The 17,117-nt window shown below is 36.8% G+C and overlaps 1 protein-coding gene across 12 annotated transcripts in view; it reads left to right on the forward strand.

Annotated features, from left to right (window-relative positions):
* KCNMA1 (potassium calcium-activated channel subfamily M alpha 1) overlaps window positions 1-17,117 on the forward strand; it is a 402,729-nt gene that overhangs the window by 300,933 nt on the left and 84,679 nt on the right. For 8 of the 12 annotated variants that reach the window (XM_030950724.1, XM_030950723.1, XM_030950725.1 and 5 more), the window contains 2 exons: window positions 265-341; window positions 9,614-9,787. In XM_030950724.1, coding sequence (XP_030806584.1) covers window positions 265-341; window positions 9,614-9,787 — 251 coding nt within the window. The remainder of the gene's footprint in view (window positions 1-264; window positions 342-9,613; window positions 9,788-17,117) is intronic. The other 4 variants (XM_030950726.1, XM_030950729.1, XM_030950727.1 and 1 more) reach the window with 1 other exon arrangement.

Genomic DNA, 17,117 nt, shown 5'->3' on the forward strand with positions numbered 1-17,117 from the left:
GTGTGACATAATTATCATACATTCTTCCAATTACTTTTCAAATAAAAGTGTATTAAAGGAAATACTAATTTGGAGCCTTATGTTTGAAATTGATGATCTTGCAGCAAATATTTCCTACTTTAAATGTCCAAACCTTTGCAAAGATTAAAGTAAATTAGCTTTGGTACGTTTCCTTAATTGGTCACTGCAACAAGATGAAATATGGGACTAATTTCATTTATATGGATTAAGAAATGTGTCAGTTTTTCCATTCTGTCTCTCCAGGGCATATTTTTACTGCAAGGCCTGTCATGATGACATCACGGATCCCAAAAGGATAAAAAAATGTGGCTGCAAACGGCGTAAGTAATATTTCTATCCCTCCCTTCCTCTCCTTTTCATGAACTGTTCAGCCCTGAAGAATACCTGTACATGCATTTACATGTTTTACACAGCGATACAGAAAAGCTAAGAAATAAATGCACAGCAACATAGTAAGTGCTGTTTGGGTTTCTGAAGTCCATATGTTTTTGTTACATTTCACACCACTCACACCTGTGTCTTCATTAAAAAGTAAATTAAAGACCAATGCTAACAAAACCTGAAGAATTAAGTCAAGCTAAATTTAACTCTGGAGGTTTCTGAGTTAAGAATTAGCCAACAGTGAAGTTTTTCTCTCATTCATAACACGCAGATTCTGCAAGAGAAGAAACAAGGGAATTACATTTTATTATATAGCTGTTGAAATATTTTTTTGTTGAAATAAATAAACAGTTTTACTGGAGGAAAGGGTTGTCTGGAGGAAATTAAATATGAGCCCCACTTACATATATCCTTTTAGCTGTAATGCTAATATTAAGTTTAATTAGGTTCTTAAACTGTTTGGACAGTTTTTAATGAAGAAATAATTGAGTGTTTGAGTAGAGATGAGACTGCATCTGAATTTCTACAAATGTGTAGTGATCAACGTTTTACCCATTTATACTTTGAAAGGACCTTTTTCAGGAGCTATCACAACCACACTTTGACCAAAGATGTGTTTGACCCATGCATATTTGTAATACCAATAGCAAAATTATTTAGGAATCAATTTCTCATTGAATATATAAATATTTATGTGCATTCCATGGTATTCTGCCATGAAAAAGATAATTCAGTTTAAAAGTATTGATTAGGTAAATTGAGAGATCTCAGAAGTGTTTGATCATGCCTATTTTACTATTACTTTTAAAAGGGTAAAAGCTCTCTTATTTATAGCTTCAGTCTGCGTTATCAGTGCGCTGTTACAGAGGATGGAGGAAAGCCTAAGCTGAACATTCTCTGCCTTTTGGAATACCTGAAATGGATGAAGTCTTGAAGATCATTTTCCAAAGAAAAAAAATGATCACTGGAGATTTTTTAAAAAACTCCTCTCCTCCAAAACACCAAGAGTGTGGAACAATAGTATGATAGGGAGAAAGCAGCTGGAACTGACAGAAAATGGTATTTATCTTCCCAGTAGCCACAAGGAGAGCAAAGCACATGGAAAGCATGCCTGATGTGGAAGGAATGTATGCATTGCCTAACATATTGGAAAAAAATTGTTCAAGAACAGTTTATCCATGTGAGAATGTGACCTTTGAACTGCTGCCAAAGCCAATGAGTCTGCTGAGTAAGTTCTGGTAAAGCCAGTTGCAGATGCCTCAGGGTGCCTGTGACTCTCATGAAATCTTTTTTCAAAATTACTCAACAGTTAAAGAGAAATATGTTACCTGCTTAATTTTATCTGGTTCTGTCAGGAAAAAAAATCCCTATTTTATTTATATTTTCTTCTATACTCCTCCTTCACATGGTGTATGCTTTTTAAACATGTCCTGCTTAAAAATTTAATAAATCCCAAAGATCTCTCAGTTTAACATGAGACCTACACTTTTCATTGTCATCTGCTAGAAGATAGGAATCAGGAACTCACATTATAAAGGTTAAGAGCCCTTTATTGTTATATGTTAATGAGAATCAAGGTAACCTTCTCAGTATTTTGAAGCCTGGGAGGAAAAAGGGTAGGACCCAGCCAGTACAATGGATATTAGCAGCAGTAAGGCCTTGGAGAGGCAAGAGTAACAATTTCTGTAAGTAGCAGTTGGAAGGGTTACAAATGGCATGGTCACACATATCAGTCCAATAAATGAAAGTTTGTTGGGCAGATGAACAAACAGACTGAGTTAGTGAGGCAGAAGGAAGAGGTGGCTCTCAGAGCTGTTGCAATGAGCACTGAACACTAAGGAGGGAATTCTCTGAGTCAGGTGAAGAGTAATGGTCAGTGAGAATAACATCTTAAATTTCCCTTTCATCATCTCCCCTCTCCTCAGTCTGCCCTCTCTCCTGTTTCTTAGACACACAAGGGGTCACAGATACCACGGTAGCAGGCAGCCTGTAGGAGAGCTGAGAAGAGCTTTCAATGAGGAGCATGCTCACAAGTATTAGAAATAAAGCAATTGCTTTTCTTTTAAAGAGCTGTCAGAAGAAAAAATGAAGTGAAAAATTTCAATAGTAATTAATGATTTTTGTTTCTCAAATTTTGTTGACAATTTTGAAATCCCTTTTATGGGACCTGCTTTTGGTGTTTGGGTTTGTTTTTCAGGTAAGTCTTTAGTGCAGAATTTTATTCACATAAAATGTTTTAGCTTTCAAATCACTAATCACTTTTGAAAAAACTTAGATATGTTATCCGTCTGCAAATGATGCAAATCATTGGTCTTATAAATGCAATTCTAACCAAAGCAAAGCATAAATTGAGAAAACTTTCTCCCTTTTGAGTTAGAAAACTGTCAACTACGATGTCAACATGTAATACATCACTATGCCAATTTGATTTTTGACACTGCATGCACATGCATCTGTATAGTTCTATATGACAAATACATGCTTTAATGAGTGAGTAGCATAGTAATTAAAGGCAGCTAAATGTGGAAAATATGTAAGATGAAAGGAAAGGTTGTATATAAAAATATTGACACATTCAGGTGAATTAGATGTGAAAGAAATGGAAAACTTAATTATGGTGGTTCTAATTAATGCAGTTTCCCATAATACTTAACTCACATTCTTTAATAATGCATCTGAGGTTGCACTTCAGTTTAGATACTTTCTGAATATTAGCTTGGGGTATTGTTGGGTCTAAACGTGAGTCTGACCTACATAGCCATTTGTCCAAACTCGTTAGGCCTTATATTAATAATTCAGGGCAGATCAGTACATTTCTACAAGGCCAAGGATAATTCATGTAATCCTGCTTTCCTTTTGCAGTTTCTTTGCCATCCCTTTCTCCTTACCCATCCCACTCTGAATAACACATAAGTGCTAATGGCATATTGTCCAAAGAAATACTTGTGTGGAAATTTTATTTGCAGATTGTTAATTTTTTTTAATGTTTTCAATCTCTTTCCTATTCCACTTACCTGTAGTTTTTGCAGCAAGAGGCCAAATATATGTATATATTTGTATAAAACGCTGCCACGTTGGGATGAAATCTCTAAACTGGATGACCGGTTCCTCTGTTTCTTTCATTTTGTGCAACAGCTATGGTCTAATTCTCTATGTATTTTTTCCAGTGACAGTGCTTGCTGTGAACGGTGGGGGTTGAACCCCAGAGGGGACAAATCACGTGTACATTGATGTGTTTGAAGGAATTTCTTGTAATCTATGACAATTGACGTACTTTTGATTTATTTTTCCTCTTGCTGCCTTGGAACACGGCCCCTACTATATTTTAACTGCACACTGATAGTGATCTATTGTGAGTAAAAATGGGTTCCCTGTAGCCCAGAGTGCGGTCCAACCTGTCTTTCTCTAGCAGAGAGTATTTTTGTTCAGTATTTTGGTTCTTTTCTTTATTTATGTTGCATGTAGAAGTGACGTCATACCCACAAGTTTCTCATTGTTCCCACCAATGGAGATTAGGGTGACGTTGAAGAAAATACAGCAGTTTTCCCTTCTTCCACCTATTTGCCCCTTTTTTTCCATAAGCTTATTTTTTATCCATAAGTGAAAATTAGATCTTGGCAATAGTATTGCCTTGAAATTATTCTAGGGATATCTCATGAATTTTTAGGGATATTGGTTAGGCTGGGGTAATTGCTACTATAGCACTCTTTGCCTGGTTAAATACAATTCATTTCTCAGGTCCCTGTTTAGGTTTTCAGTACTTTGTCCTTTCCATTGCACAGCTGACACAAAGAGTAGCGCAGCAGTCTTTTACTGTCCTTATCTAACTTTTTTCTCCCCAATGATAGAAAAAAGTGTTATGGGAGAAAGCCAGACAGTGAATTTAAAGTGTGGTTTTTAATGTTTAACCCAGAGATACCTTCAACAGGAAACAAGCTGCAGTGATTATTTTCCTGAGCTTGCTTGTTTTGACACTAATTACATAAGTAGACACACACTGACTTTCCAGGGCCTTAGCTGTAAAGTTTTACAGTATTATTATATCTAGAATATGAGCTTTATGGACCACTTCATGTCAATCTAGGTCATACCACTTGAAAGTGTGCAGTCTCTATGAAGGCTCTCATCAGCCGCTTTGTGTGTACACTCATGGTAAATACAGCATTTGGGACATGGAAAGAATTTGTTGCTTAAAAATACAAGTGCTGCAAAGAAATGCACTGGTTAGAGGGCAGTGTTGGGATTATATGGGCTTGTTCTTTCAAAGAGCAAGGGAGATTGAGTAGCTGCAGTGCAGCGTTGCTGTGGCGGATTGAGGCTGTAACTTTACTGTGTAGCTGCAGCTATTCTAAGTAAAGGAGGCCTCAACATGCAACTTCAACATTTTACCAGATATTCTGAATTTATTGTGTGGAACACCTCAGGTCTTAATCAGGATTGAGATATTTTCCCCCTCTCAGCTATACACACTGTAGGATCTTGCAAAGAATGAAGGAATAATTTATGCTCTTGCGAAAGTTCTGGCCTCCTTGAAATTATGGTGGCCTGCATTATCATTATCATTATTTGCTATTTATTTTATTGTGGAGCCTGCAAACTACACTGAAGTATTGAGATCCTGTTGTGGAAGAAAATATTCAAGGATAGAACAGAAATTTCTTCAAACATCCATTTTTAGCCAATAGAATGACACAGCAGAAAGATGAAGCAGCAGGCGAAAGCAGATTGTGATACTGGTCAGCATGATAAGAATCGGCAGTAAAACAAATAAATTCTATAGATGAAATGGTGAATCCTATTGACTTTGAGGCAAAATACTAGAAGTAATCTGGATTTATCTGAAGCAATGTGTTTATTTAAAATCTGTTCTTATGTTGAGACCTTTCTGAACTGAAGAAATTAATTTAAATGGTAATAAATAAGTAAAGGAGTTCTTCATGCTGTGAAAGAACTAGAAAAGAAAAGGTCATGTAGTTTTGCTTTGGTTTTTTCCATTTCCCCAATAGCTTAATTTTGTTTAGAAATGTAGTTTGCTTTGAGAGTACACTGGCTGAGAGTCTTCTGCAAGGTAATGAAGGAAAGGTCATGATCAGATTTGAAAATTAAAATGAATTGGTCTATAAATGTGCTATTACATCAAAACCTGAATCATTCTTATATCTACTAAAATAGGGCAAGATGTCCACTCAGATCTTCTGCTGTTTTTTCAGTTTTTACATAGAACAGCATTTTGTGAATTGGAGCAAACAAGTAGCCAGTTGTCATTGATGGCAAAAATTGCAAGAGAGTGAGCAAGCTCACTTGCTAGTCTTGAAGTTGTCTTGTAAAAATTAAATAATGGAGAGATAGATTTTCCTGTTGTGTTAAGGTGAATAAATTCTCACCAACACTTTAAGGTACGCTGCTGTATTTTTCAGGAAACTGAAACTGTGCTGGGGGAAGTCCTGTCTGCATGTCAGTCTCATGATGCTAACCAGCATTGCTGGCAGGCAATCACTCCAGCCTGGTCGCCTTTAATGCTGATGAGTTTTCACTCACAGTTTGGATCATGAGAACTTGTCGAATTGAAATAACACTGTGCATTTCAATTCTGAAGTGTCTTGGGACCTTTTTATACCTTTTTGTGCCATTGGGTGGTCAGGAAGGCTCCCGTTCCTGCTCCCGAGCAGCTGCTGCCTGAGAGAGATCCGCTAGATGTCCTCGGAGCTCCACCCTGGCTGCGCTGAGCCCCGGGAAAAGCGCCGGGAGCAGCGCCAGGATATGGGGCACAGCCCGGGATTTACGAAAAATCAGGAAAAAAAAAAGAAGGAATACTTTGTTCTGCTTTCTTTAAAGAAAGAAAAAAAAAATAAAAGAAAAAGATAAAGGAGCTGTTCCTTGACATTTTAGGTAGAGAATAATCTGCAGTTTCCTTTGCTTATTTTTGCAGCTGGAAATATTTCCCATTACCGTTTGTGACCTCTAAGTAACACTTCAGATCCAGACAATCTACACATTTTAAGTGTACTTTTTGACTTTTTGAGATCAGAAGTAAGGTCTTGTGAGAAGCTTAGACATCTGGGGAGCTATTCTTTCTTTTATAGAAAGGAAGGCTACTACCTTCTGAGAAAAATTGCATCTGGAAGTTTCTAGAAGTATTTATTTACTTTCTAAGCAATTGAAAGAAACTTTGCTCTCCTTTTGCTCTTAATGAGTAGTTCATATGTGCCTTGTTTTGTAAATTATTTAAGCAGTCTTAACTTAATGCCCATAAAAACTTCCCCTGATATTTTTACTGATTAGTTTTACAAATGTTGTATGATTGTCATCATATAAAGTACAAGGATCTGTCTTCTCTTTTTCTTTCCTATTTATTATACAATTGAAAATAGGAAAGTAGTTTCCTTTATGTCCCAACTTTTGTTTTCACCAGTATCAAATTACAATTCTATTCAACATTTATAACACATCTAGGAATAGAAATAAGTTGATTCTTATGCAGGTCCTACAGGTGTCAAATAAATTTAACACACACACACACACACACACACACAGAAGCTGTTCTTAAGGTCCCCCTGTCTCTCTGATGATTCCCATTTTCTGTCAGTGTTTATGGAAGTTTTATAGAAAATGGTATGTGTGTGGCTGAACCATTTAAAATCATTTCTGTGCTGTCTTTGATCTTGTCACTAGTCATCCCTACTAATAATGCGTGTTTTGTTTTATTTGAAATAAGTATTGTATTTGGTGTGAATGTAACTGACTGTATAAAAGGAATGAAGAGTAACAGCATGTTTTCTTTCCAAAAGTTATTGCTCTGATATGCAGTTGCTTATATACTTGTTAAAATCCTTGTGGCAAGTCCTTTCTGCTGCTTATATTTCCAGGTCCAGGCCTGTTGCCTGCATGTTAATGATGTGAAATATTCAAATGATGCATGATCTCCAGAACAACTGACAATAATAGTTAAAAACAGTCCCTGAAGGGTATTGCTTTTGAGAAACACCATCATGTCCTTCCCCTGTTGAAGAGAAGGCCTTAAATTTCCAACTTTATTGGTTTAAGTCTGATGAAAATGGTACAAAAAGTTTTCCTTCCTAGCCTTCTTTGCCCTTAAAGATGATTTCTTTTTAATTTCCATAAATTTGTCCTATCCTGTTATTGACTAATGACAAGATATGGCCAGAAGTAAATGAAAACCAGGGACTGTTACTAACCAATGATGTAGCAGTTGGGAATTTCTGAGCAGTGTGTTTTGCTACAGCATTTGATCAGAAAAAGTCCTTCAAAACAGCTATAATTACAGCAAAATGGGCCTGTTTTTTTAACCTCACCTACTGTCAGTGTGTCGCACAAATACCCTTTATTTTTCTTTAATTTCCTTAAAAAATAAGAAAGGCATACTGGAAAGACTGTTACACTTTTGGTAACTTATTTCACTTTTCTTTTGCTGTCCAACTTTTCAACTTTAAAGAATGTGTTGGGAAGAGTTAGAGGGAAAACATGGGAAAATGCTGTTTTGAATTTTCTGTGTAGTTTGAATGTGTATGCATTAAAAGCTGCAGTGGAAACCTTCTTACTAAAAGCCAAGCTCTGAGGAATGATGTACTATGCAATGAACAAGCCTGACGCTGCATGATGAATTTCTGAACAGCTGTAAGATAACTCTACTAGGATGCTAAAAGAACATGGCATTAGTCATGTGAGCAAAGTTTTAGAGGAATGGGGTCGCTGCTGAAGAGATCACTCATTCATCTCCCTCAATGCCTGTTTTCCACAATCATAATGTTACCCTTGCTTGACAAGTATACTGTATGGCAAGCCATGAAGGCCTTAGAACAGGACTTGACCCATCTGAGTGATTTCAATCCCTCTTTCCTGGTGACTGTGGGATTAAGAAACGGGAAAAAAAAATTCTTTTAAATTTAATGTCATTACCATAATGCAAAAAAAACCATCCTAAACTGAAGGTACAGGCCAGAGAAACATTACCTTTTTTCTGCATTTGCTTTTAAGGTTTTGTTTTTGCCTGTCAGTGTTGTTTTGTTTTTAGTATAAATGAGTCAGTTCAATCTAAACCATTACCAAAAGTTGGTTCAGTGCAGCATGTGAAACAATCTAAATGGCCTTTGGATTCCTTGAGACCTAGACATAACTGATTCAGATAACATACAAAATTCCAGGATGGTAATTATACATGCATTTATAAAATAGGATGCTCTATATTTCTAGAAATGCATAACAAGGACATTCAGATGACTGAAAGATAGATGTTCTGTCTGACCTGGCACTTGTTTTGGAACTAACACTTAATTCTACATTCAGTTATTTTGTTCCTGATTGAATTTTGAATCCAGAGCAGAAACCATGCCAGTGATTGGCTCAGCATGTTTCAGTGGACCAATGCTCTGTGTGCTTTTGGTGATGCCTTATTTGTGAACTGAACCTCATGTCGAGCATATTTACCATTTTTAGTTTTGTCTCTTATATGGGCAAATTTTGGTATTCTGTCAAGAGTTAATTTGAATTCCTGAGGATAAAATATAAGCAAAATTATTTTTTGGAAAATTTTATTAATATCATATAACTCTTTATTAATGTATATTTAAATGCAGTAAAGGTGTTCCTTGGCACAGTTTAATACAGAAAAATTATTATAATACATTTAAGAATAAATAGATTTATATATATATGTGTGTGTATGCATAATGCATATGTGTGTATGAGTGTGTGTATGTAAGAATATATTTGTATGTGTGTTTCTGTGTGTGTATACATACATACATATATTTATATATGCAGAAATCTCTGATTTTTACAGGAAACAGGATAGGCCAAAATACCTAATGGACTAGCAACTTTTGTTTTCATTTTAATCCAGTGGTATTAATTGTGCCAAGGGAAAAGCATATTCTTATTATTCTGTGCTTTTACTGTGTTCTATTTTGATCCAAACACTTGACTGTAAACAGTAATTTTTCCTCATGACTGCGGTCACCCTCTTAAGACTGAACAGAAATAAAGAGCAATTAATCTTTTGCCCTATTTTTAATGTACAGCCAAAGTGTTATCAATAATGTCATTGCATTTTTTTTTCCTGGGTCAAGACTGTTAACATTAACTAAGGCCTGTATTAAATCCCTTAAATTACCTTCCAGCTGCCTTGTTATATATATAACCTTGCCATTAACCTGCTGCTCTTCCTCTCCTCCCATCCAACACATGGTTATAGCCAAGATGTCCATCTACAAGAGAATGAGACTGGCATGTTGTTTTGATTGCGGACGCTCTGAGCGTGACTGCTCTTGCATGTCAGGCAGTGTACATAGTAACATGGACACCCTTGAGAGAGCCTTCCCACTTTCTTCTGTCTCTGTTAATGATTGCTCCACCAGTTTACGTGCCTGTAAGTTTTAACACCAACACATGCTGTTCCATGTTTGTGGTGTCTGTGGTATCATCCCTGTCTTGTGTCGTGCATTGTAGTTCTGTGAGTTTTTATTGGGCTGATGCTTTTTCAAAAAATCAACCCCAAATTTGATCACAGCTCTGTATTTATATTTCTGGTTTTATTTTTAATTCAAAAAAATTTAAATCATTATTTTGCTTTATGTGCTCTTTTTGAAGCATCCTCTTGCAATAGCCTTTAGGACCTTAGTCGTGCAGTATGGTGACATCTTTTCTATTTAATTCATGCAATACAAATTGTCATTAATTAAGCAATAAGTGCTTTGGTGGAGGACCAGATCTGTTTCTAAATCTGTGACTGGTGCCAAGTGGGTAGCTTTAATAATACTGGCACGAGAGCACCATACAATGGGCAGTGAATAAATATACAGTATACAATGTAGTAGCTGGAGTTCTATTCTATGCTGCTACTTTTGCATTTAGTTTTGTTTGTAACTCTTCATTCTCAGTAAAGCAAGATCTTCCATCTAGTACTAAAGCCACTGAAATGGTACTTTTTGTAAAATCGGTTGTACTTTTTGTAGCGCCTTTTTAGAAAAAACTAGGCTGGTGCAAATCCCTGGTACAAATGTTTAGAAATTAAATTTCGAGTCTGTTCCATAGGACAGTAACATTCTGGAATGTGCCCTGAAAGCTCTTTTGAAAGATCAGAGTTGAGAGGGAAAGGACAGAGAACCTAGAACAATTCTGCATGGCCATTAATTCTTCGGACAAGCTGTAGGGATTCCAAAGCTTGGATTATCAGTGGGATGTCATCAGCTGAGGAAGATTGTTAAATGGTTTTTTGTGTGTTTGTTTGTTTCATTTTCTTGTCCTCTTTAGTCATTCTTAACAGGCAAAACTATGTCTTGGGACAGGAGCTGTTTTCCTTTCCCTACCCAAATGGCAAAGGAAAGCTATAAAGTTATTCAGCTACAGCTATGAGAATAGATTGGAGTTTGGGTCAGGAAACATGTCCATTTTCCAAGGCAAGTCATTTTGGACAAAAGTGTCTTCTGCTATGAAGACTAATGTAGATTTTAGATTATGCACCTGATTGTCTTTTGATACCATATTGCAGTATGTAGCCCAAGTGGTGAATGATTTTGCTTTAACTATTTTGACTTATGAACTATTTTTCCAGTCACAAATATCAAAATTCTATAATTGTTACATTTCTTTTGTCTGAAAACCATATTAATTAAAAATATTCTCATAGGATTTCTTGGAGATTTTACCAAAAATCATCTTCTCTGTGTATAAGCACTCTGAACATCCTAGCAATCTACTTGCTGGCAACTCATGTATCACCATAAGGTGGATGGTTCCTAGTTTTAAGTCATGTTGTAAATCACAGGATGTTTTATCCTTTAACGAGAATTTTATCAGGGTAAAATGTAGTAAAGTATTCTTTGTTAAGAAAAGCAAACAAGAAACCTTCCTGTATTGAGAATTGCTGCAGGCAGTTTTTTGTACAGTGTAACAGCCTCAGTAACACCGTGCCTGGTAGAGTTTGTAGAGTACAGACTGGTACAGAGAGTTTGTTGCTGAACCCTGGCGCTGGTGTTAACAGTGACCAGATTAGGATAAATTAGTATGTCCCCTGCAAGTGGGTAAAATTTCTGCCATTAGCACTGTTTGGCAAGGAAAGAAAAACTAATTTGTAGGTTTACTATAGCTTTCAAGTCCACTTAAGACTCTACAGAGGCAGATAAAGTAAACATTTTTGATTGTGTTGCCTGCTGAGCCAAAACCCTCCACAATAATGGTATTATTTCCAACAAAAGCCAGAGCTTTTTGGGAAACATGTTAGAGCTATGTTATATTTTGAAGGATAAGTGATATTGACAGCTTTGAGGATTTTTAGCATCCTGTCCTTCATGGGCCTTTTCCCCACTTCATCACTCCTTCAAATCAAAAGAGATCCCAGTCTTCCCCTTGTGAGGCTAGTCACCTTTGACTGTTAATAATAAGTACGAAAATCAATACCAATTCACACTCTCTGCAAAGCAGCATAAGCCTTTCTTTTCCAATTAATATATATATATATGCACACAACGTTGCACTGGCAGGGCTTCAATAGAAATCAGTGTGTTTTCTTTGCAGTGCACAGGGGTCGGACGATGCCCATCTTGACAGAGCTAGTTAGCTCAGAGAATGGTGGGGAGAGTCAGCTTTTCATTAAATATGAGCAGATGTGAAATGTAGAGTGTTTGACAATTAGAAATGGCAGCAGCAGGGCCCCAGAATCAAAGTGAGGTCAGATTGGTGGATCAGATTACCTCTCTTACATTCTTTAGTTGTTCTGAAAATCATTTTAAATTAGTGTCAGTGGAGCCATGATGGGTTTTGCCCTTTGTCTTTTATGCTACGACTGTATTGTTTCCCCAGACACTCATTAAAGGTCATTATACTATTACAGGGCTTGCTTTGGTCATGGTGCCCCAGTTGAGCTGGTCTGCTTCCACAATTGCTTAATGTACTTCTTTCTTTCCTTTTTTTTTTTAAACTTTTGATTATAAAAGCGGACTTTTTTTCCAAGATAAATAAAACCACAGACCATTGTATGGAGCTTCTTGAAACAATAAGTAGGTTTTGTAAGAATTAGTGCTCTTTCTAAAAATCGGATGTTGAGTAGAAGATGTCAATTTACATATTCAGTGGTGCACACAGGATTTAATTTTCTAATTGTATAATCTGCAGAGAAAGTAACACTTGCAGTATATTTTCCTCTGTGAATGAGTGTCCCTGTTATTACATTGTTTCTACTTTCAGCAAATGAAAATTGGTATTTTGATTAGGTATAATTACATTAAAAGAGCTTTTGAGTTTATAGGCTGTTTTCTGGAAAAATATACTGATAGTTTTTCTAAATGTAAGGAAAGAGAATTTTAAGGTTTTTTTTTTTGTATCTACATTTTTACAGGTTTAGCTGTATTTGGTAGATTGCTACATGAATAGCAAATTTCTTACATTGGAGACTCAAGTCAGTCAGAGTGAAGAGAAGCACTTAGCCACTGAAAAACCTGGGGTGGTTTATGCATTGAAATTATGTTATTAGCAAGTGTGATATTTCTGCTTAGGTCTGTGCCATATCTTGGGGGGTGCCATTCAAATGATTAATTGATACAGACAGAATCTTAACCTGAACCATTTATTTTCTGTGTTTCTCCATCACCATATGGCTGTGCTTCTCAGGAACATGAAAAGTTCATGTTCCTAAAGGAAACCTTTCCTAAAGTTACTGCGCCTGCTGCCATGGGAAACTAAATTTTCAAGGATATTCTTGATATTAGGCCCAGACGAATCTAATTGAACTTGTAAGAAAATGTGCTTTGGCATGCACTGGTAGTTCTGAGAAGCTTTATAGGAAGACTTTTGCTTTGGTGACAAAAGAAAAGAATAGTTATTGCTACATTTTGAATTTAGCGTTCAGCCCAGACTCTTGGATATCTTACATGGAAAGACCATGCTAAGAAAAGTTGGAAAAAGTGTAACTTTTGAAAGAAGCAAAGCATGTATCTACCTCTGTGCCAGACCAAGTTTAAAGCCATATATTCCATATAATCTTCTAGTGTCAGCACATGTTTTATTCTGTACAAACAAGTTAGCTGCTGAATCTTTCTCAAAGGACCAAAAATCACATTCTGCAAGGTTAGGTGAACATTTTGGGTACCAAGGTTGGTAAACTGTGCTGAAACTATAACTGGTGATGGGACCAACCTTAGCAAGTAAGGCCAAGAAAAGCTCCAGCTTCTTCATTGACCTGTTACTTCAGACCCTGCCTGTGTGTCTTTACAACTGAAAAAGACAGATTCTATACTGAGAGTTGGAATGATTAATAACTCACTGTTTTATCCAGAGAGATAGATACGTAACAGACATTGGTCAGTGTATCTAAAACTCATCAGTTGTATAAATAGGCTTGGGCTTTTCTAAATGGGTTGACAATTATTAAGTCCCAGGTTCTTGAAATACTGGCTGAAAAGCCAGCATATTCTATTTCTCCTAGAATGCGAGAGAGCATCCTCTGCTTTCTACAGAGGATGTGTCCTCTGCTTTTCTAACCTATTACTTCTCTAGTCCTGCTGTAGTAGCCTAGAGAAGACAAGTAGTTGTCATGCATGAGCTGAGGTGCAGGAAGGGCAGGTATGTGACCTCTCAAGAGACAACTTTAAGTGCTAGAATTTTCTGTTCACCCTTTAGCAACAATGGGTTTCCTTTCACAGGATGTGTAAACCACTTTGTGGTAGCTAGAGACTATGAGATGCTCATCCAGCTGTGAATATCATCACATTTACATTGTATTTATAATGCTCTGAGTATGACAAGGTGGGGTAGTACCACTGTTCTCTGCCTCTACACACCTTTTCTGAGCTGTGAGACTTCTGCAGTGGCCACAGGAGGGAAGTGGATCTGTTTGCTTGGAAATCTTACTTTTGCATATGCTGCATAAATCCTTTCTCTTTTATACAACCTACTGACCTCTGTGTGGTCACGCTGTCTCATCTTTGTTCTGCACAAAGAAACAATAATATGCTTTTAATGTTTTGAGGAAGAAGAGAATGAGGGAATAAATAGGCAACTGGGTCTTGGAAATAAAAACAATTGGGAAAGACAGATGCTCTCCCTTCTGAATGGCATAAGGTCCTAAATAAGTGATTATAACTAGATTGTTCTGGTTTTTACAGCTTACTTCTATGGAATGACCCCATCTCTGTGCACTGGACAATTGTGCTATAGGCTAACTTCTTTTTTTTTTTTTTTTTTTTTTTTTTTTTTTTTTTTCTTTTTTTGTGAGATTAATGAAAATGGAACATTAGAATGAGACACAGTGCTAGATAAGTTCTTGGTAATTCAAAGGCAGAGAGAATATAAATAATAAGCCCATGAAAGGAACTGTGTGTGAAATACTGATTTATGTAAAACCAGTTCCAGATATTGTCCTTTTTAGGGTGACAGATTTTTGCTTCGGTTAGATTGGTTTCCATGCATTCAGTGTTGTATTCTTGATGTTTCTTCGAAATACCTTGGCAAGACTATTTCCCCTTTCAAAATACTGAAAATAATGTAAAAATGGGTACCTGTCTTTATTTTAGTTGCCAATTTGTAAGAAAAAACACTATTTTAGATAACTCAGTTAAGATACAAGTCCAGTACCACTGAAAAAGAAATCAAGCATATACATCTTAACAGTTGCTACTGGGGCACGAGGGGAATCACCTTCCTTAGCCATCTTCTGAGAATGAACCACTGTTGAGAAAGCTGGTATTGCTAAAACTGGGCAGTGGGGTTTTAAAGCCCATAAAACCAGACAAAGATGCATTCAGATGTTTCCACTAAAGAAAATGGGATGAATTGACTCAATAAATGCAATCACAGTCTTAGCTAGCATTCAAGAACTGCTTGCTGGAACAGTGGTTTCACTGAGCCAACCCTTTGTGTGCCTTTCTTGCCTTCCTGATGTCCAGCCCTCCTCAAGGAGGTGATACCCTCCTTGATCCAACTGTACTTTGCTCTGTACTGGTAATAGTGACATAGAAGCAGTGATCAGGATGGGCTGGTAAATGGCCTCATGAGACTCCAAGAATCTATTCCATCACTTCACATCTGTGAGTGCACTGTGACTTCTGTATTTCCTCTTCAAACACTGAAGAGACAACATTAATTGCAAAAGGGAAAAAGTGACAGGAAACAATAGGGATTTTGCAATAGGTGACTTCAACTGTGTAGTTATGCTCTAAGACAAAAAAATGAATCTTTTATTGTTCTATATTTTAATAGAATCTGAGTGCTGCTAAATTATTTAAGCTTCTTTTGGGCATAGTATGAGCATGTAGGTGAGTACTGAGATGTAGAAATGCTGTAGTAGGAAAAAACCCAGAACCCTCCAAATTAAGCTGTTTTCAGAAGGTAGAATGGTAAAAATGAGACAGCCTGGCTCATTGCTAGATAACATAAATAATGAGGCATGCACTATTCCAGGTGAGGTTTGTGATGCAGTGTATACCCCTGTGCTGATGAGAGTAAGCTCTGCCCAATTTGTGATGTCTGTAACAAGGAGATGAACTCTCACATCATCATGGGTTGGAGGCACTGCTAAGTTTAGCATTGAAATCTTTGAAAAATTGGGATAGTGGGGGAAGGAAAGATCAAAAAGTCTGCTTTTAATTTCTTTAGGCCTTTATGCTGAGTAGTGATTCTTGCCAGGGTCACAGGAAGGGACTGGTTAGTGGTTTGCTTTTATGGGTACAAGCTAGGAAAGATGCTGTCTGCATCCTGTGGAGTGAATTTAGCAGAGGGCCTTATGCAAGGTGACATGGAAATTATGTTTGCATTTTTAGTTCCTGAGTGTGGCTGGTTGTCACGAAACTCACCATGACAGTTTCTTACCACCAGGCAGCAGATTCTTCCTGTTACCTCCTTGGTGTGGGACAGATGCTGGCCAGTTAGGTCTCCTTCTCTGCTGCTTTCCAGCTATTTCAAGCGACAGATGCCAGAGCTGGCTCGGTTTCAGCTTGAGCGTTTCTGTCATAGCCCTGCCTTGAGCCCAAATTCTGACCTTTACTATATGAAGTAAAGTATTTATGAACAAGCAGCGGCTTGATCCAGAGCAGGCTTAGAGCAAATGTCAAGTGTCAAGTCAGTCTCCTGCCTCCTTATACCACCTGCATTAGGAACCTGGATTAGACCCTAGACTACAGCATTGACTGCCTTAGGCTTTATGGGTCTGGAGAGACATAACTTATTAACAAAGAGTTATTAAATTTTTATCAGTTTTATAACGCAATGTAAATGCCTTCTATGAATCTACATTGTATTCATTATCATTTAAAACGTTAATTAAGTCAAAGTTGCATTTAATTTACTTCTAAATGTGCCTTTGGGAGGAAGCTTTTTAAAACAGCTGTAGAATTGAGAAGTTCATTGATGCTGGGAAGTTTTTAGTACCATTTTTTGGGATAGGTCCCCCAAATTGATTGCCATTTTGACTCTTAGCTAGTTTGTGTGGATGTTCTTGGGCAAGGTCTCAAATTAATACTGAAACAACAACAGCATAAAACTATCAGCTCATGCTAATCCCAGAGACACTTTGATACGTAATTCATGTTCTTTTCCAATTACTTCAGAACTAAAAAATTTGATATGTAAATCCTGTACACGTAATACTCTAGTTATAATTTATTTTCTTTTTTATCCTTATTCTTTGTCTCCTTTTATTCAAGGAAAATTCAAGGAAAAAATGTGTTCACCAATTTGGAATATTTCTCCTCAGATTGAGAGAAAAA

This window comes from Camarhynchus parvulus, chromosome 6 (genome assembly GCF_901933205.1).
Source record: "Camarhynchus parvulus chromosome 6, STF_HiC, whole genome shotgun sequence".
Lineage (NCBI taxonomy): Eukaryota > Metazoa > Chordata > Aves > Passeriformes > Thraupidae > Camarhynchus > Camarhynchus parvulus.